Genomic DNA, 19,942 nt, shown 5'->3' on the forward strand with positions numbered 1-19,942 from the left:
TATACTTATTCGAATCACTTAATTATAGGCGAATGATCCATCAATTACCTTGGTTATCCATCTGAATAAGACTTCATAACTGTGTTCATAAATATGAAGAAATGCATAATCCACAATGTATACGAGATCTGATTGAAAGTTCATTTCACTGAGGACTGTAGGCCTACCAATTTTGCATAAGAAATGGACCATCTAACAGCTGACAGCGACATGAAGTAAACATGACGTTTTGAAATATGGTATTTATTATCCATTCATTATCATACATGTATTGTTTTATTATATTTGATTTGCTGTTGTTGACATTGATCAACAGTGACGGAGCTGATGACATCTCCAAAACGGACAACTCCTGTCGATGATCCGGTGACTCCGCCCGAAATGCTAAAGACAGACCCAACTCCATCATCTCCCCCAATGCCTGACCCGACAATTTACATTATTATATCTGTGGTTGCTGCAGTAATCGCGGTTTTAATGGTGTGCGTCTTTCTTTATATGTTTTACCGTGTGTGTTGCTCTAAGGATGAGAAAATTCACACTGCCTACATTCCTCAGAAAAAAAGGCCAAACCATTACAGCTTCAAAGGTGAGCTATAAGTACAACATATTTAGATCTCAGCAGCATCAGCATGAGCGTCCGAGTAAGGCCATTGCTTCCGCTCAGGCCCGCGCTCTAATGGGTGTGAGTGGAGGGGAGGGGAGGAGAGGGTTGTATCAATTACCAGTACGGGACCCTGTTCCACCTTGCAACGCCACTGTTTATCTATATTGAACAGAAGCTTTGATACATCATTAGATTCTTGCCTACCAGGTATTACGAGAGTGTAGGATCCAGGTCAGGCAAGGAGATATACTAATAGCAACTTCAATAAAAGGGATATATTGCTCTAGTCGTCATTATTTTTCTTCTTCAGTTTTTACATACTGATCATGGAGTATTAAAGTGGGCGTAAGGAGGGAAAGGGGAAGAAAGAGGAAACATGGCCTCCACCACCGTCGTTATTCGCTGTAAATTGTCCAGTTGTTTTTTTTATTTTATAAATCAGCTAAGAATTGGACCTAATTTGCACCTTTTGACGTTCAATTGTCTATTGTTTTTTGGTGCCCACATGGAGACCGGCTCCACACCCGAGGGTCGCATCACCCCTTTTATTTAAATCCTTCATTCGCCTCTCGCCCTTCCATAAGTGTTCATGCCCCTTCCCATAATCATTGGGGATTTTTTTAAATTTAGAATGATGGAGACTTTTTCCATAGAATTTCTTTAAACCATCGATACACATTAACTTTTTATGTTATCGACATTAGAAAGCACAACGGAATAAAATTAAGGCAATTAACATATAGACGTTATGCCAAATGTTATTGGTAAAATGCTGATCAAAACCTGTAAATTAGATAAGTCAGTCCATGTTGAGAAGAGAATGGTGAGATGAGTGATGTGAGGTGAAGGGGTGGGGGTGAGGGGCGGGAGGTGTAGAATACAATCACTTTAGTCTTGGGGGAGACATGTTTGGATGATGAAATATTTCTTGCAGATCGTTGTTTGGAGAGGAAAGGAATAAGAGAGGTGAGTTCAAAACTAAGAATGAAGGAAGGAAAATGATTGCCAACGAATAGAGGGGGGAATAAGGTAAAAACTTGTGTGACTGCGTGTAACTGTGTGACAGGAGTGACTGTGTGACTGCGTGTCCACAAGGTTCTTGCTGCGCTAATGATGCAGACAGAATATAACAGGGATCAAAAGTTGTTTGTCATTCGTATTTATGTGTATCTTGTAAACTGGCATCGAAAAAAAAATCAGAGAGTTACTTGAATTATATCCACAGAACCCAAAGTTCCGATAGAGTTTAAGGGTAAGGAAATAACCAATTTGGGTAACCTTGAAGTTGAGAGAGAGCCGCTGGACAGAGGCCAATATGGCGAAGTCTACCGAGGTACTTTGACTGGATTGAAAGGAAAAGGAGAGAAAGTTTTAGTCGCCATCAAGACTCCTAAACGTAAGTCAAATTTTTAAAAAATGGGCGAAGGAAATGACGCGATCAAATTTCGGGGGAAAAATCCCGCCAGTATCGTAGCTGGTCTGGCATAGCTTTGTCTCTGGGGCTTAATTTAGCTGGTCTGGCATAGCTTTGTCTTTGGGGAGTAAATTCTCTTTCTATTGATAAAGTTAAACATTGCTGAAGTAATGAAATCTTTCAAACTTATCTCTAGTGTGATACTAAGTATAAACGTTTTCCACTAAGTAACTAACGTTATGAAGAACGTTATGGTACTGATATAATAATAAAGTTGACAGGCATTTATTAACTAGCCTAGCTATTATTTACCAGTTATTGATAATCCTGCCAATCAACGTAGTGTTTGACACGTTACTTTGGATATCGCTGTATGAAAGTGTTTCTTCAAAGTAACATAAGAACGTTACTTATATAGCAATTATTTAAGATAACGTTTTGACAAACGTGCTCGGACTGTTCTCTGAAGTGCACGTTTAAGTACACACTTACTCTCATGCTGTGACGTCATTAAGGTATCCTGTTTGCTCTCTTTCTCTTAATCTATCTAGGGAGACTTAGATCTAACCCCTCATGAAAACCCCACCCCCCCCTCCCCCCGCTTAATCATTATATTCCATAGTTTTATCAGAGATCGTACTTAACTTGAATTTTGTTGTAGTTGACGTGGCTTACGATGAAATACACAAGGTTTCAGAGTTTCTAGAAAACAGTCAATTCTGATGACGTTTATGGTTTCTCACAGCTAGTATGAAAGATCACGTATAACTTAACCATGCTCACCTCAATACTTAGGCTGTGTCCGTGAGTCTGATGTGTGTATGATATTGCAGGAGTTAATGCACTGCAACTGAGCATGTTCATATCTATTTCTTTAGCTGGTGCATCTCTTGCTCTCAAGGAAGACTTTTTGGATGAAATCAAACTCATGATTGAAATAGGTAACCATCCTCATCTTATGTCTGTCATTGGTTGCTGCACTCTAAGCAAACCTTACTATCTCATCACGGAATACATGAAGTACGGCGCTCTGGATAAATTCCTTCTTCGCGGCAGAGCGGTAAGTTTGCCACAGTATCATGTCGAGTATACATGCAGTACGACATGATGCTGATGAACATTGTGAAAAAAAAACTGCATTAGGACCGTAGTACAGCATGGAACAGATACCTGGTACTCGTATAGCATACCGAAGTCGATGGTGTGTCGCCGGTAAGCTAGGTGACTTTAAAGTTCAGGACATGAAGAGCTTCTTGATAACTTTAATTTCAGTTTAAAGTCTGTAGCTGGCTGGAGTCAGTGTCCGAGAATGTTTGGACTGTTTTCCTTCTTGGTAGCTGGTGGCACCCAATCAGGGTTGAATCCTTCGGAAGCGTTTGCTCATGTCTGATTCGTTTACGAGATGGACGTGGCAGAAAGTACCAGACAATATACACCGCTCCCCACTTAGGAAATGAGCTATATGAATATTCAAGTTATGTCAAAATGCAAATTAGTCTAATGATATATGAAATCGCCTTTGTATTGAGTGCTGACATTGTCTGCTAACTTCGGGACGTTTCTTGTCACATTTCATTCAGATTGCAGTTAACGTCTTGTTGCTGGAAACCGTAATAAGATTTCTCTGTTGTTTTGCATGTAGACGAAAACATAAAGCTGCAAAGCTGATATGTGACTTTTATATGTGATCACCCATACTTGCTCTCTGTTTGTGAATAGCGTCCTCTACTATCTAAGTCGGATATCGTTGATATGATCGTGAACGTTAAAACGTAGCAGGATATGCCACGCAAGTATACGCCACAAAAGTTTCCATTTACGTGTTGCAGAATGCTATAACAAAGTATTTTGTACTTACCCTAATTAAAAAAAGTACTTGACTTTTTAGAAAGGTTGTAAAACTTCGGTAATTACTGTCCACTATCTTTTGAGCGCGACAAATGGTGCTTTGTTTTGACACGATTGCTGAATTGCAACATCGATCATAACAAAATCCCAATCAATGACGTTATATTCGAAATTACAGACGTTTGACTTTCTTTTCTTCTTTACATCTTCAGAAGGAGAATAGCGACATTGATCAGATTTATGACATCACAGAATTAAACAAAGTCCAAATTGCTTGGCAGATTTCAAAGGGCATGGTATGTATTAATGTATGCATTACACGCATAATGCATTAAGTAAAGTCTACAGCAATTTGCAGTACAACTAGAGCTGTTGTACTTGAATGCGAGCTCGAGTCAAATTTGTGTGGCCTCGAACTTTGGCCTCGGAGAAGCACCTCCTGGATTCGACTACAACTCTACTGTGCCAGGTAAACACACACTATTAGCACTGATTACCGGTGGGATGGTGTTGGGGTATAGGGGGTGAGCAGGTAGCACGAAGGGTGGGGGTAGTTCTATAAAGGTTACATCCGCATCTCAGCAAAAGCATGTCATCTGATACAATTCAACTACATATTGTGCCATCCTTACTCACATCGCTTACCTCTGAACTTTGATGTTACCCGTCAAATGTAACGCATTTCTACCGTTGCTTTGAAGAGCTTGTATCTTGAGTATAGACAGCCTCTCAGGAGAGACATCTGGCTGCAGAATTTACGCGCAATGTAAGGTTCTCACATAGGTAGAAAAAATAACTCTTCAGAGGTTGCAGCCTACACATCAATCCAACAACACAGACTGTTGCTCATAACTGATTAAAGCCAGAGTAGGAACATGTACTTTTCTTAAGAAAAGTCACCCAGGAAAGAACCTCGGCACGAACCACCAAACAACCTAATGACTGATCCGCTCTCAACTTCCCAGTCCCCTTGTATAGAGATTGTGACTGTGTGATCATCGTCGGGTGTGCATCACCATTCCCCTCGAAAGGGAACATATACTACACATGATCTTAGCCAAACGGCCGAGAAGGCCAGAGTAGGAACATACTACAAACATGATTTTAACGGTGAGTTCGTCACAGTCCATGCGACTTAATACGCTCAGCTATTTCGATAATTGCAATTTTTCCGGTTACAAACAACAAAAACAACAACAGAAACAACCAATAATAACGACTTTTTCAGTACATAAAACTAAACAGTATATATATAACTAATTAGAAAGATTCATTGCTTAATTACCTACAGCTCTTAATTTACATTTAACTCATGTTTTAGTAAATCACACCTATACTTCATGAATATGTAAATTTCATACACACATATATTTCTAGAGACCAGCCATTTAATACAGTTGGTGTGGTAGCAACAATGTCTATTGGCATATGATCATATATTATTGTTGTTGTTTTTTCCACTGATATAGTCATATCTTGCAACGACGAAATATTTCCATGGTGATCTGGCAGCACGGAATTGTTTGGTTGGAGAGAATCTTCTGGTGAAGGTGTCTGACTTTGGTTTATCAGATGATATTTACCAGCGAGGATATAAACGTATCGCCCCGGAAAAGAAAAGGCCGGTGAAATGGTACAGTCCAGAAGCGAATTTTGATGGCGTTTGTTCAACAAAGGGTGACGTGTAAGTCGATTAGTATGTTAAAATGAATGATCGAGTAACCGACAATGTGAAATGTCTTTATAATATATATATATATCTCCGAATAAAACAATGGTCAATTGAACAATCATGAATAAAAGAAAAACGGCAATTTGCATACGGTTCGAATCTGCATGGCGATATATTAGTGTCTGCATGTACATGTGTTTGCGTGAGTATTTGTGTGTTCATTATTGACCAACAGGTGGTCATTTGGTATTGTCTTGTGGGAGATTTACACCCTTGGGGGAATTCCCTATGCCGGAATGCCTGCTGTTGAAGTGGTCAATCGAACCAAGGCTGGTTACAGAATGCCTCATCCAGAAGGATGTCCAATGGATATGTAAGTGAAGCTTCAAGTTCCTCTTTCCTGTTGTACAAAAGGTATTACAAAGAGCCTGGTTCATCAGGGACGGATGTAGGATCTTATATCTCTAGATCTTAGCAGTCGTTATGTAGAGTGGAGGGGGGCGGAGTATTACCCGAATGAAAAGTTTGGAGTCAAATGATGCATTATGAATGTTACACTGGATCACATTCTATATCTACAAAAAGGGAGCGGGGGTTCGGGACTGGGATACCCCACCCCCCCCCCATCAAAATCCTAGATCTGCGTCTGTTTATCCACCCATTCATCTATCTATCTTCACAATATATTTCTACGTGACGATATTATCTCTTCAATGCGTTTGTTTGTACAATATCTTCAGCTTTAAAGTAATGGCCGAATGTTGGCAGGAATCGCCCCAACACAGACCAAACTTTTCTGAGATTGAATACGCGTTAGAAGTCATCCTTAGTCACCGAGCTGAAATAAGTATAAATCGGCAGCAACCATCACGCAACCCAGACGAGGCTCCTTACTTACCAATGGTGGAAAGTGATGCTTCTAATATGATTCGAAGGGACTCTTCACTGGCTGATAAAATCAATTTGGTAACTGTTATTTTTTCTTTCCTCAATCGTTTTTGTGATATCATATACCGCTGGTAATAATTCAATATCATGTTGGGAAGGAATATATATCCCCGAGATTTAGTAAAAAAAAAAAAAAAAAAGCGAAATTCCTGCCACGAATCTATTTATTGTTTGATTTAGCCTATACCTGTTGCTTTTGAAGGTACATCCGTAATTATAATAGTAGAGACGAGGGTGGGAATAGATCTGACATGATCTGCTGATGATTTCTGGAACTCAGTGGGGGATTGAGATGCAGTGTTGTATAGTCAAGAACTTCTTTTCGAGTACCAAGTACTTCCGAGTACTGGAAGTTCCGGGTACTAATAGTACCAAGTATGAGTACTTTATCATCTGAGTACTTTCTTCCAGTGAAAGAAGTTCTTGCAAAAAGTGACTCTGTACTACCCAAGTATCGAATACTTTTCGAGTACTACGACCCCGGATTGATCAATTATCTAGAGTATTCTCATTTTACTGAAAGTCCACAAGGATTTTCCTAAATTCTAGCCTGCTAAATTGCTACAATTTTTACAAAATCTTGTCTTACACCTCAATTTATAGCCAGGTTATGACAATGATTACAGTATATTAGATGATTAAATGTCCCGTCGGAGTATCTCAGAAAAAGCAGAACAAGCCCCTGTACAAATTTAAGTGTGCTAGTTGCGCGCAGCTTATGCGCCGAGAGCGAACATACAACAACGTTCGTAACTGGCGCACAAAAGTACGCAACCTGCGCGCAACCTGCGCACAACCCACGCGCTCCAAGGGAAGCGTGCGCTTTGTCTTAGCGCGCACACTAAGACGGAGCGCGCGCGTGCCATCTTAGCAGGCGCACGCTTCATATTAGCGTGCACGTGCTTCGTCTTTGCACGTGCGCACTTGATCTTAGCGCGCCAGTTCTTGGTTAAGCGTGCAAAGAGGACTTAAATACTTTTGCTGACTTCTGAAGCAAACAATTTGGACTTAGAAAAAAATGTGAAGCAAACAATTTGGACTTTGAAAAAATTGCTTATATGTCTTTGTGCGCGAGTAGTTCTTGGACTTGAACCATGTGGTAGACTTGTGTAAGGTGGTGCGGTGCGCATACAAACTTCTGGGTCAGTTTCATGGGAACCCGAAGGCCCTTAGGGGTTCTTGAAACAATTCTGTAGGGTATATTGAACAGTATTTAAAAGCATGAGAAATGTTACAGTACAATTAGGAACGCAGGCTTTCAGTGAAATGTTACTTCAAATGATCTTCAATGAAATCAAGATGCTTGTGCACCTTGGGGAATAGGAGGAAAACAGGGCAATATTTTTCAGAGCCTGACAAACAATTTCTAATGTAAGTTAACAACACCTTTAGAAATAAGATACCTCATTACAAAGAACATGCAGTGAAATGAAATTTATTTACACTCATCATACAGTACATGTAAGTAATGTATCACAGGCTAACAAATAGAAAGAATATCAAAATTGAGGGAGAAACCCATCTTTTGTTTATAAGCCAAAATAAGTATGACACATGTAATGTCAATTGTGAATTCATGGTTAAAACCAGTAAGGGTTTTCCTTGCACTACTGTACACCACTAACTTGAGGCTTATGCTCCATTGTTGATAAAGAACTACAATTTGGAATTTACTGTAATTACGTATATCAAGTACTACCACACCTCTTTCTCCACTCAATCCCCCAGCCTCAAAATGTATACCAATTCCTTTTGCCTTAATATGAGCAGAAAGCTGAATATATACACAGCATTTATTCATGTCTCACAATGATTTCCTAAAGAAAACTAAACATTAAAATTGGTAACCTGAAGGCACTCATTTTAATTTGCAGTACACCCTGAGTATTAGTCTACCAGCAAAAGATATTATTCCACCCTTTAGTCACTCTCTAGTAAATTTGGAGCTTGTGCAATAAAAGACTCTTTTGGATTTTCAAACTGCATGAAAATACATAGCTCAGCAATATACTTTACAGGTATGATATGAAAAAAAACATCACCTTGATTTTTAACCATCAAAAGATGGTCTAATTTTAATGTTGTTCTGAAATTTGCAGCAATGCTTTCAGCCACAGAGTTCATGTGCTTTATCACAGCAAGATAATCTGAAGAGCACATACATTTCGCAGAGCAACTGCAGCATTTCGTACATTTTAAAAAATACTTTATCTGCCCAAAAAATGTAACTCCCTCTTTAAGGTATCTTACAGTATATGAATTTCTTTTGGTCACAAGTTTGTAATCACTGCTGTAAAGTAACATGTCATTCAGCTGAAGACGAAGAAATTTGTAAAAAAGCTGTGGTTTATAACCGATACATTCAACTATCAATGGCAACAGATCTGACTCAGGGTTACATTGCAAAAGACGACCAACCACTGAAATGAAGCCATCTATCACCTCTGTCCTTGAGGCAGGTTTTTTCTTAACAGATAGTTTTTTAACATACTTCAATGTATCTGCCCCAACAGACACATTTTGCAATGACTCTGGAACCTTCAGCAAAGAACACAAATTATTTGCTATTTGCAAATGTGGCTTTTTTGTGCCCTGCACCATGTGCAATAATTTCCCATTGATATCTTCATATGCAAAGCATGAATACACCCACAGTGGACCAAGATTTCTCACTACACCTGGAAGATGGAGAAGCCCATGAACCACAGAAAGGCAGTACCTGTCTCCATATAATGTCCCAAACAAGTAACAAAACTGGATAAGTAAACTTTCACAGTATTTAATATCATTGACAGAAATACTGTCACTATTCAAAATGACAACTGCCTCTACTAGTAATGCATAATGCTCAAAAAATATGTCATTCATTAAACCCTTTAGAGCTGGTAAAGAGTAATAAAACAGCCATGCCCTATATTCTGATGCCTTCCAATAACCCAAATGATCTTTAATACTCCTTGGAATTCGGGAAATGAAATGTGGAGGCTTTATCTTGGTAAGTCGCATATCAATATTGTCAAGCAGTTTGGTTAAAGAAAATAGTTCTTTGGAATGAGATGTGTCGAACCATAAGTGTAACAATTTCTTAAATACTCCAAGCAGAACTGTGTGCATATAATCAATAGCCATTCCATCAGCAAGATTCATACCAAATGAACTTAGAAAAGTAGGCCCTTTGATGCCATTAATGGGCTTTTTCATTTGCATGGTATGCACTTTCATAGCATCACTCAACATTTTTTCATGAGACCGTTTAGGACCAAGGGGATTAGTCATGCAAAAAGGATATGTCCACACCGAGCCTTTTCCTGTTGATGTTGAACAGCCTTTTTGTAAGCAATGAGAACACCCAAAAGCACCATTAAACTGCACCATATTTAACATTACAGCTCTTGCAGGAAGGTCACATGTACCACAGAGAACCACAGCTTTAACTATGATAATTTCCTTTTTGTCCTGAGCATAAACTTCTACACCATCTTGAAGTTCTTTAATGGAAGCAAGGAATGGCTTCAGAAAAGTGCCCACAGCCGGTTTTGAACCAAGCCACAATCCAGCGTAAATCAAATTCTCTTTTAGGAACCGTCGTTTATGCGGCAACTCATTGATTGAAAAAAAAGAGGCCAAAGGCTGACCTTTGATGATTTGAAGATGGGACATCCATCTGTATACCACATAAGAGATATGTTTCTTGGTTCATGTAAAAGTTTTCCGGGAGCAAAAAGACGTTTGTACTGCTCTCCATCATAAATATCCTCAATATTGTCACTGTTTTTCTTCTTTCTGTTGAATCTATGCTGCAAGTCATGAAATCCCTGCCTTTTCATTAACTTGCAAATTTGATTAACAATCGGTATTTCTATAAAGTAGGATATTCCACTGTTCTCCGAGACATCACTGCTGCATACTAGGCACCTATCATTATCAGAGGAGCTAAGTTAATAATTACAAAAATTGCAGAACTTGTGGAATTTCAAAGGATTTTTTTAGAGTTCCATAAAATTTGTTAAACATATGAAGTGTTGTCTTGCAGATATTTGGCTTTTGGCAGTGCATTGAAATTAGCACAAGCAAATCAACCAGTGCAACACCAGTAATGCTATGGCTGCTTGAAAACATCAGAATCATCAACATACTTTCTGCCAAAGTTAGTGGAGCACCTTCATAAAGTGGTTTACTTCCTTCATCTTCTGCTTCATCATGGATAGATGGGGATTCCTTGCAGTCAAACCAGTCATCTTCAAGGTCGAACTCCTCTACACTGAGTGGGTCACACCAGTCATCACTTTCATAAATGCCTCCTACCTCTTTAATATTTGCCAGGTGGAGGTTATCATCATCCGGATCCCTGTGATGAGTACAGGAAAAAAAAGTTATGGTTCAAATATAACCTGTTTATGTGTGAACAACTATGTTAGAGTACAGCCAAGAACCTTGCATTTTTTTAGTGAATGGCAAGGAAACATGAGCTTCTTGCATGTTTCTATGATGAAACATTTTTCCATGATTTAAGTGTACTTCTAAAAGTAAAGATGACTAGAAAAGTACATATAGAGGAAATCCCCAAACCCTTGACCAATTTGACACAGCATCGCACCAACTTCAACTCTATTTTCTATTCTATTTCATTTGATCAAGGATTAAACTGCAACACTTACTAGCATCATACATGTCAAATTAACAACACTTGATAGATTTCACCCAACCTGCCTGGACATATTAAAACCCACACAAGCTCTGATCAGTACCATATATCTTCATTCTTGTTAAAGAAACCACATAAGCCCAGTAAAAAAATCCAGGCTGTTTGGGCAAATTGTATTTTGGGAATAAGACAGCTGCCCAGTTGGTCCTTAACTATTTCCCTTACGACTACTGTATGTGAGTCTACCTAAAAAGTATCACTAATTTGGGAAGCCTAGGTATACTATAAGCCTATGTCTTATTACCTTTTTATTCCATCCGTTGAGGAGCCATCAGACAGAGGTAGGCCCATGAAGTGGTCAGATTCGGAGAAATTCAGATTATTAGATCCTTGTTCCACAGTATGAATGCATTCAAGTTCAGATGACAAATTCTGAGTACCCATTTTATCCTCATTGAGTTCAGGTTTTAAATGGGTTGTAAGGGAAGGTTGGCTAGGTTCAATTGTTTGTTTGTTGCTTGGCCTATGTATTGCGTAATTTGGAGGCTAGTACTAGTAGCAGTAGTAGTACTACCATGGGCATCATGTTCAACTTCAACCTCTCTTGTTGAAACGAAGTCAACTTGCCCAGGCTGAATTTCACTTACTGTGAATTCATCATCTTCTAATTCAACTGTCCTAACACCTAAACTCGCATTAATCTCCACTTGCTTGTCCATACGCCACCGTGTGGTTCTCGAGACAGTTTGTTTTGATGAACTATTAATATCACTAGGCTTAGGCCTTGTTCGACAGCGTGACTGAACGTTAGGCTGACGTTGTGTACGCCGCCGCTTATAAGCTCTGTTGTCCTGCGTAGGCAAGTAAGGACTTGTTGGATCAACTTCCAGTAAGTGAGACATTATGAATATGAGGTGGTTTCGAAGTCACCATAACACAACTGCGACAGTGAGTTCATCTGTGCAAAACCTACGAATGATCACCATTTTCCCCCTGATGAAACAACAGGCGGGCTCGGTAGTGCTGACGTTTAAAAATACTTTCACCGGATGGTCGCAGCGCTGTAATAGTTTACTATGTATGTTAGATTAACGTTGGCAACTTGGCACTGTATACTAAATTACTACTTGAGAACACTGCTCGTTAGTGTAGATCAGTGCTTGAAAATAGCAATTAACATATCCCGATAATGGTCAGTTGTACGGAACAATGTACGATACAACTAAAATGCTTCCACATCGTGAAAATGAATTTTGTTAAATACGCATCGTTAGATCCAGTTACCAATACAAGTTTTCAAAGATAAGCTCATGCGACTACTTTTGAACCGAATTACTGCTCTATAAACATTTTGACCCACCATAACCGTGTTATTACCTGTTTTGACAGCTTACGTGATTCTTTCTCCTCCGTGGAAGCACTTTGCCAAACTATAGATGTTGCGTAAGTCGATATATATGCAAATATTATGGACTGGTAGATACTAGCCAATCAGCGTAGAACAAACGATCATCGCGCTTTAATTTTGAACCTAAGTTAGAAGTACCGACGTTACAGTACGCTGTCAACAAGTTCTTGCCGAAAAGTCCATATCTTCCCCTTGACGTCTACTGTAACTTATTTCAATCAGCCATTGCGAAAGTGTTTAAATTTCTTTCTTTTTTATGCCTTGTATTGATTCCGCTCAACTTTAATTAGCTGATAGTTTATCTCTCAGTTTCGTTTGCATGAACGTAAGGTTTCTAGCTCTTCCGTAGCCTAACCTACTAGTCTAACGTCCTGTAGTTCTACAGCCTCGACTTTGCAAACCAGTTGTTCGTTTTCTTTGTATCGGAAGCAGGATATTCGTTGGATTATCGTCAAAATACATTCTTTGTCAACCTGTTGGAGACTGCAGCTTTGCGAATTATCCATGGAATTTTAACAATATCAAGACATTTATATTTGCAAGTTAGGGCCTTGATAATGGATGCGACTGCCTTGATGCTTTTGTCTCAGACAGCGGCAGAAAATGCAAAAAGTCCTAGGCCTACAGTCGTTTCAACGAAACTCCAGACTGTTCGGCAAAGATGCCTTATTTACTGGGTTGACGATCGTTTAGTCAGCATCGAACCTTTATCTTCAGTGGTTGAAAAAAAATCAAGTGAAAGAAGGAGCTGTTTGTAAAATCAAGTGGAAAGGAAAGGGACCATATCTCGGAAAGCTTATCAAAATCAGTGGTGAGTACTATTGCGATAGGCTAACAAGTAACATTAACTTAAGAGTAACACTAAATTTACAGCTTAGGCTAAGCAATTGTAGCTTAGGCTATCTTACTAGCCTAATACTACTAGTACTACAGTAGTAACTATTTAAACTTAAGGCTTAGGCCTATGCTGTATTGGCTCTAAATATGCCAGATATTCAAAAGTGGTTAGCCTAGGCCTACCTGTGATCAAAATTCTTTATTGGCCGTGGCTATTCTTACGACTAGTCGTAACAATTATTTATAAACTATTCTTACGACAAAGGCGAATTAGGCTACACATAACACAACATTTGATAGCCTATAGCCCTCAACGCAGATGATTGAAAGGCTGCAAAATTGCAGAGCAATGGAATCAGTAAATAGGCTACTTTATATTTATGTTGGTTTCCTCTGACGTTACAAGTACAAGGAAGCCTAGGCCACATGCTTATTGGCGTCAAGAAATAAATTTAAAGCGTTCTAAAGAATGTTTACTTAGTTATGGAGTCATCATTTCAAAAGCATGGTCCTTCTTTACCAGGTCCAAACAAGACAAATGTTGGTACTGTATGCATTAATATACAAAGCAAAGTAATTTTTCAGAAAGTTGCTCATTGTCTTGAAAAATCCTGTACAATTTGAAATCAAATTGAAATCCTGTACAAATTGATTAGCCTAGTTTTCCCTAGGAACTTTGTGGTGTGTAAAAATTAAAACCTTTCTGTGAATAGTGTTAATACGACAAATATGTCGACTGTACACTTTAAATATGTCACGCATCATTAATGTTCATTAATTTATTTCTTGCTACTTTTCATGTCTACAGTAGTTTAACTGTACTTCGTCCCTTTAATGCATGTCATTTATCTGACAACCAAAGTCACCAAACCTTACCTGCAGGCTACAGTCTATACAGTAATACCTACTGTATGGCATCAGTCTTCTCTGTACTTTTTCAATACAATAAATCATCATGCCCTGCTCTTTTAAAACCCCAATGATTCCCCCCCCCTTATGTCTGGGGCTGCATATAACCATACATGTACCATGTTTCTGTAATCCTATTGTTTAAAAAATGTTATTAGCTAGAGTTCTCATACTATAGAGGTAAGCAACTGTGATCATTATTGTTTTCTGTACAATCATTCACAGCTGACTCTAAAGTATTACGTGAAGAGCAGTTTAAACTTGAAGAGGCCCTCTTTAAAGTAACGGATCCCCAAGAAGGCCAATCATCTCCACGTCAGGATGAGTGTATAGCTTCTACGAAAGGGAGAAAGAGGACAAAGCCCAGGAAACTACTTGAGGCAACAGATGTGGAGGAAGAGGAAACGGCTGACAAAGCTTCACTGCCACCGCCCATGAAAAAAGCAAAGGAGACCAGGGCAAAGATGTCAAAACTTTCCGCCAAAGTTGATGCCCAGAGGGCTGTCTTTGAACAATATTTGAAGGAAAGCCCCACTTATACATCAACTTCCACAGGAGAACCTGAGCCTGCAATAGATATTCCTATTCCAGAACCAATTATTAGCAACACTGACAATGCAATGTCTGCCCAGTTTACTTCATTCACAGCCCTACTGAATGATTCAGGAGATGAAGGAAACTGTCTTGAAGGAGTCTCACGGGCTGTAGAAGTTCTTCACGATGATTCTAATCTTTTTAATGACTCTACAAACCTGGATGAAATTCATTTCTTGAGACAGGAAGTAGACAGACTTCTGTGGGTAATTGAAACAAATGACCAGGAAATTCAAGATTTGCGACAAAGGCTCAGTGAAGGTTGTGACTGCTACAACTCATCAGCACCAGAGAAGACAGTAATGAATGAAATCAGTAAGTTTATTTTAGCTGTTTTTGGACCAGAATATTATTTTTTTTCTGGCTATATTGTTACACCATATTATTATTTCCAGGACAAGGACCACAAAAACCCATACTTTTGCCGGTTTCCCTCTTTTCCTTATTGTGAGAAAACCTTGTTTAATCTATTGGACTTCGCCTAGAAAAATGTAAATTTTAACCAACATTTCAGGTTTCAATTGGTACCTACTGTAGGTAATGATTGCTAATTGTCTCATTTACCCTCATGAATGGATATGATAGAAAAATGAGTTCTTTTATAATCTCCTGTTCATTAGATGTGACTCCAAGGAAGATTAAATTCCTCAGTGACCTGACAAAGACTTTGTCCTGTATGGTCACAGAGACTGCACCACCATTGATGACTACGCCACCATCGTTAACTACGCCACCATCGTTGACTACGCCATCATTTTCAACCATACCTGAAACGAGTACACTGGGGGCAACAACAAGTAGCTCCGTCACAGAAGTAGGGGACACATCAATGTCATCATCACCATCTGTTGATCATGATGAGGTGTGTTCTTTTGTAGCTTTGTTTCTATTTTGAGCTGTGCGGTAACAAATTTGTCCTGCTTACAGTCCTAGCATATCAAAATAAAAGTGATCTATGAAAATACTTGAAATTCAACTGTAAGTGTATGAATCACCTTGGAAAGGCAAACCCTACCTTGTAAGTACAGGTACATATGAACAAGCAACAAAAGCTTGTGTCTTAATCAAAAAAAGAAAAATGTTTGTAAAAAATTCAGGTAGAGATTGCACAACTCGTCCCAGCCTGTAATAATATCACAAAGTTTGCACACTGCAGGTTCTGGAAAGTCAGGGAAACTAAAATAGGAATTTCAAGGTCTGGAAAGTCAGGGAATATGTATAATTTTTCCAAAGGTCATGGAAAAGTCAGGGAATCTAAAGAAACCATGTATTTTTTCCCTGATATTCTCAATCTAAAATTTGTTTATAATGTAAAAAAAAACAGAAGTGGGAAAACAAAAACACGTTGAAGAATATTTCATTTGAGGTCCTTGAAAGTCATGGAAAAGTCATAGAAATTTTTGCTGTTGGAATGGGTACAAACTTTGTTTCAACTTCACATTTTTTCAAGTCTCCCGACAGCAACCCATTCGCCCCCCCCCCCCACTTTTCCATTCCCCTTTCTAATGAAAACAAATTGGCAGTGATAAATATTTAGTCATTTTCTACATTTCATTGTCTCTTTGCAGAAAGTTGAATTAGTGAAAGGCACTGGTGTTTATGTCACTGTGCCAGAACGAACCAGTATTGCACTAAAAGGGAGAAAAGGTTTAGGTGTAATGTTGAGGAAAATTCTAGAAGTCCTCTTTTCCTTTGATGAGCTTCGTCGTGGCTGTGCTGTTGGAGGAAGACCAAAGGCTTGCAACAAGCAGTCTGCTGACGTGAGTGTTCCGCTTGATCCCAAACGCTTGAGTGCAGCCAAAGGTGAGTTACTGTTAAAAGGTTTACTTTTTCTATTTATCAAGAAAAAAAGCTTGCAAAAGAGAGCATATATTTTAAGGTAGGTGTGTGCACCAAAAAAAGGAGTTGAATGTTTCAAATTGTTTGCTGTTTGCATTCTACTTTGCATTTTGGTGATTGACAATTTATTAAAGGGATATTTTGGTGGCATGCAATGTGCACTTACAGAAAAGACAAAAATTTATAAACCAGAAATTTTGTACCTACAGAATTTTTTTTCAGTGCACAACTGACACTTTTTCATGTGTTAAATATTATTTACATCAATTAGATAGGTTTTTACCCATTTCTTTGCAGCATATGTCCTGTGCTTTTGTCAAAAGAAGGGTCTGCCAGCACCGACAGAGACTGACATCAATGCCATAGTAAACAGCAAGTGCGTCACTGTTCGTCGTAGCTTCAAGCAGAAGTTTTCCAGTTTGACAGACAAGCGGCAGTAACAATTCAAAACTTCCCTGGGGTTGGGTATATATTGTATGCTAACTTTATAGGTCACTTAAAACTTCCTTGTATGATAGGTACTCAACAACCTTTGCAACTCTATTTAATATACTCCACATTTAGCCTTGCCATTTTTAAAATGACTTTAAACCTTAAAGTTTTTTAATTATATTCTTAAGCTGCAACTGCACATTACCTAAACATCTCTCAGTATTCCATTCTCCCTTGCCATTTTTTATACCTTGAAAACTTTTGGTAGTTTAGGTTACACCAAGCAATCTGAATCGAGTCATTTTAGTTAAAAATCAATGATTTCTTTCACCTACCATTTTTCTGCTGCACAATTAGATATTTTTTTTATATTGCATCAATCTTTTTTTATACTAACTTTGATATCTTGCCAGTTTTTTTTATATTCATTTTAATTAAAATGTTAACCAAAACTACATTAGTTCATTACTCTTATAAAGTTGCATGACACTGTTGACTTTATGAACAAAGTCTATGTTCACAGTTTTAAGCCTTGTTAGTTTCTCCAACCTTTAATAAAAATATTAAATCACTTAATTGTATTAATATTCTATCCGTCAACTGCCAATGCTTACACCCTAAACAATTCTACTCATCAGCAGTATTCTCACCAAGATCTTTTCTTTTCATTAAAATACCTTTTAATATTAATCTGTGCACATGAGACATGTTGTCTCATTTTACTTCACAATACATTTTATTTTAGACATTTAAATTGAAAATTTTTTCTCTTTTCTGCTTTGGAGCTATATGTGCTTATATAGCTGTATGCACCCTTTAGCTTCTTGTGTGGTTCTATATTCAACAACAAACCGCAGCGCGCTCAAGTAGCGGGCACAGATTGCTCAAGTAGCGTGCATTGTTTCTATGCTTCTGGCGCGCTACAGTGCGCAGCTTGCGTGCGACACGCTACTTTTGCTAGCGTACATTGTTTCAAATCGCACGCGATCCGTTTGCCTTTCGCGCGCTTAAAGCTGGACCGCGCGGCACGCTGTAGCGCGCAGCTTGCGTGCGACTTTTGCTAGCGTATATAGTTTCAAATCGCCCTCGATCCGTTTGCGTTTCGCGCGCGGCACGCTGGAGCGCACAGCTTGCGTGCGACGCGTTACTTTTGCTAGCGTACAATGTTTCAAATTGCACGCGAACCGTTTGCATTTTGCGCACTCTTCTAAAATCGCACGCGTGCAGACATGGGAAATATTTGTAGAGGGGAGAGCTAAGTTGTAACAGACGCTGAGTCATGTTTCAACAGTTAGCATATTTGTACAGCTTAATTCCCTGTACAAAATGTGTATTGTACAAAATGACAGTAATAATGTTCCATATGTGAAATATACAAATGAAACGTAGTTTTCTATAATGTTGGACACATGAAACGATGATACTATTGTGTGTTACAGAGATGATTGACCGTGTCAATTAATTTTGACCTTTCCCACTCTCATTCTTTACAGTACGACGTACTTGGTATAAGTGCAGACATCGCGTTCCATGATTTGAGCAGTACGTCTGCGGATTCCTTCACGACGGATTATCAGTTGGCTGGAGACGGTGTAAGAATCGAACCAATCATTGAAGAGGAAGAGGGGCCACGTGAGCGACGGTTCTCCATCAGTTCTTTCCAATCAAATCCTGATTTCGTTGGAGATGGATCCGCCTCATCAATTGTGTCTGAAATAAACTCGGACGTATCCAGTGGAGACGGTGTAAGAACCGAACCAATCATTGAAGAGGAAGAGGGACCATGTGAGCGACGGTTCTCCATCAGTTCTTTCCAATCAAATCCTGATTTCGTTGGAAATGGATCCGCCTCATCAATTGTATCTGAAATAAACTCGGACGTATCCAGTGGAGAAAGCGGGATCGAGATCCGAGAGGGATCGGCCTAGACAGGAGAAGCCTAGCACACTAATGGATGTGACAAAAGTCCGCCTTTTGCATTATGAACAACAAGCCTAAAGCAGTTATGAATAAGTTGAATCGATTTCAGAAATATTAAGATGTTATTGTCCTTCAGTATTTACGCGAATTAATGACTTGAACAAGTCTAAAAGTGACATCTATAACAGAACCGTCATTTGCCTTACCTTTTTCGATTTTTTCTCTATGATCTTAACTTCCTATATTCTCATTCATAGGTTTGTCATTTGTAAAAATCAGCCTTCATTGTATAATATTTGTAGCAGGCTACCTAATATCAGCCTTCATTATATAATATTTGTAGCAGGCTACCTAATATTAGCCTTCGTTATATAATATTTGTAGCGGACTACCTAAAACTTGGCAGTAACTTTCACTAACAGTTCTGCTACATGGGAGATTTTACTTCAATATTAGTTTGGAGACTTGCCATTGCTCCATTACACACAAACTAACAGCTGTGTAAAAGGAGAACGCCACCAATGAAACCACATCCTTATGGATGAAAGAAAATTCCGTCTTCCTTCGTACAAGACGCTAATCCAGGTGGAAATGCACATACGCGGTCCTTCAATCTGACTCTCGTGTAGGGGGTGGCAAGGGCGTAGGAACCGGGGGCTCAGTGAAAAATGTGGGGGGCGGAAGTATCATTCCACCCCCCACCCCGCTTCACACGTCAGAAAACCCCGTTTTCGTTTCTCAATAAATGATAACAACATTCGTCATTTTACTCAAAACATTTTGGCAGAAAAAAATCTCATTTGGAGCACCAAATTGCATGAATAAGTTGAATCGATTTCAGAAATATTAAGATGTTATAGTCCTTCAGT

General features: G+C 38.9%; 2 protein-coding genes, 1 long non-coding RNA gene and 1 pseudogene across 4 annotated transcripts in view; 3 read left to right on the forward strand and 1 right to left on the reverse strand.

The window, feature by feature from the left end:
* The window catches only part of LOC139958448 (uncharacterized), a 34,279-nt gene extending 14,411 nt beyond the window's left edge, over window positions 1-19,868 (forward strand). For both annotated transcript variants that reach the window (XM_071955530.1, XM_071955531.1), the window contains exons 14-21: window positions 317-589; window positions 1,833-2,003; window positions 2,900-3,081; window positions 4,082-4,165; window positions 5,339-5,553; window positions 5,777-5,914; window positions 6,282-6,507; window positions 18,647-19,868. In XM_071955530.1, the coding sequence (XP_071811631.1) occupies window positions 317-589; window positions 1,833-2,003; window positions 2,900-3,081; window positions 4,082-4,165; window positions 5,339-5,553; window positions 5,777-5,914; window positions 6,282-6,507; window positions 18,647-19,081 (1,724 nt within the window). In that variant the 3' untranslated portion in view covers window positions 19,082-19,868. The remainder of the gene's footprint in view (window positions 1-316; window positions 590-1,832; window positions 2,004-2,899; window positions 3,082-4,081; window positions 4,166-5,338; window positions 5,554-5,776; window positions 5,915-6,281; window positions 6,508-18,646) is intronic.
* The window catches only part of LOC139958476 (uncharacterized), a 324,735-nt gene that overhangs the window by 144,633 nt on the left and 160,160 nt on the right, over window positions 1-19,942 (forward strand). The window lies entirely within an intron of this gene.
* Window positions 7,181-10,316, reverse strand: LOC139959134 (uncharacterized; annotated as a pseudogene).
* Window positions 13,863-18,420, forward strand: LOC139959135 (uncharacterized). The gene is made up of 5 exons (XM_071956732.1): window positions 13,863-13,923; window positions 14,514-15,197; window positions 15,503-15,744; window positions 16,451-16,685; window positions 17,019-18,420. Exons 1-5 carry the CDS (start codon window positions 13,863-13,865, stop codon window positions 17,159-17,161), a joined length of 1,365 nt encoding a protein of 454 aa, XP_071812833.1. The 3' UTR covers window positions 17,162-18,420.

This window comes from Apostichopus japonicus, chromosome 18 (assembly GCF_037975245.1).
Source record: "Apostichopus japonicus isolate 1M-3 chromosome 18, ASM3797524v1, whole genome shotgun sequence".
Lineage (NCBI taxonomy): Eukaryota > Metazoa > Echinodermata > Holothuroidea > Aspidochirotida > Stichopodidae > Apostichopus > Apostichopus japonicus.

Coding starts and splice junctions, on each gene's coding strand:
- LOC139959135 (XM_071956732.1), top strand. CDS start 13,863: ATGGAGTCATCATTTCAAAAGCATGGTCCTTCTTTACCAGGTCCAAAC. Junction 13,924..14,513: donor TCCAAACAAGACAAATGTTG/GTACTGTATGCA, acceptor AATCATTCACAG/CTGACTCTAAAGTATTACGT. Junction 15,745..16,450: donor CATCTGTTGATCATGATGAG/GTGTGTTCTTTT, acceptor GTCTCTTTGCAG/AAAGTTGAATTAGTGAAAGG.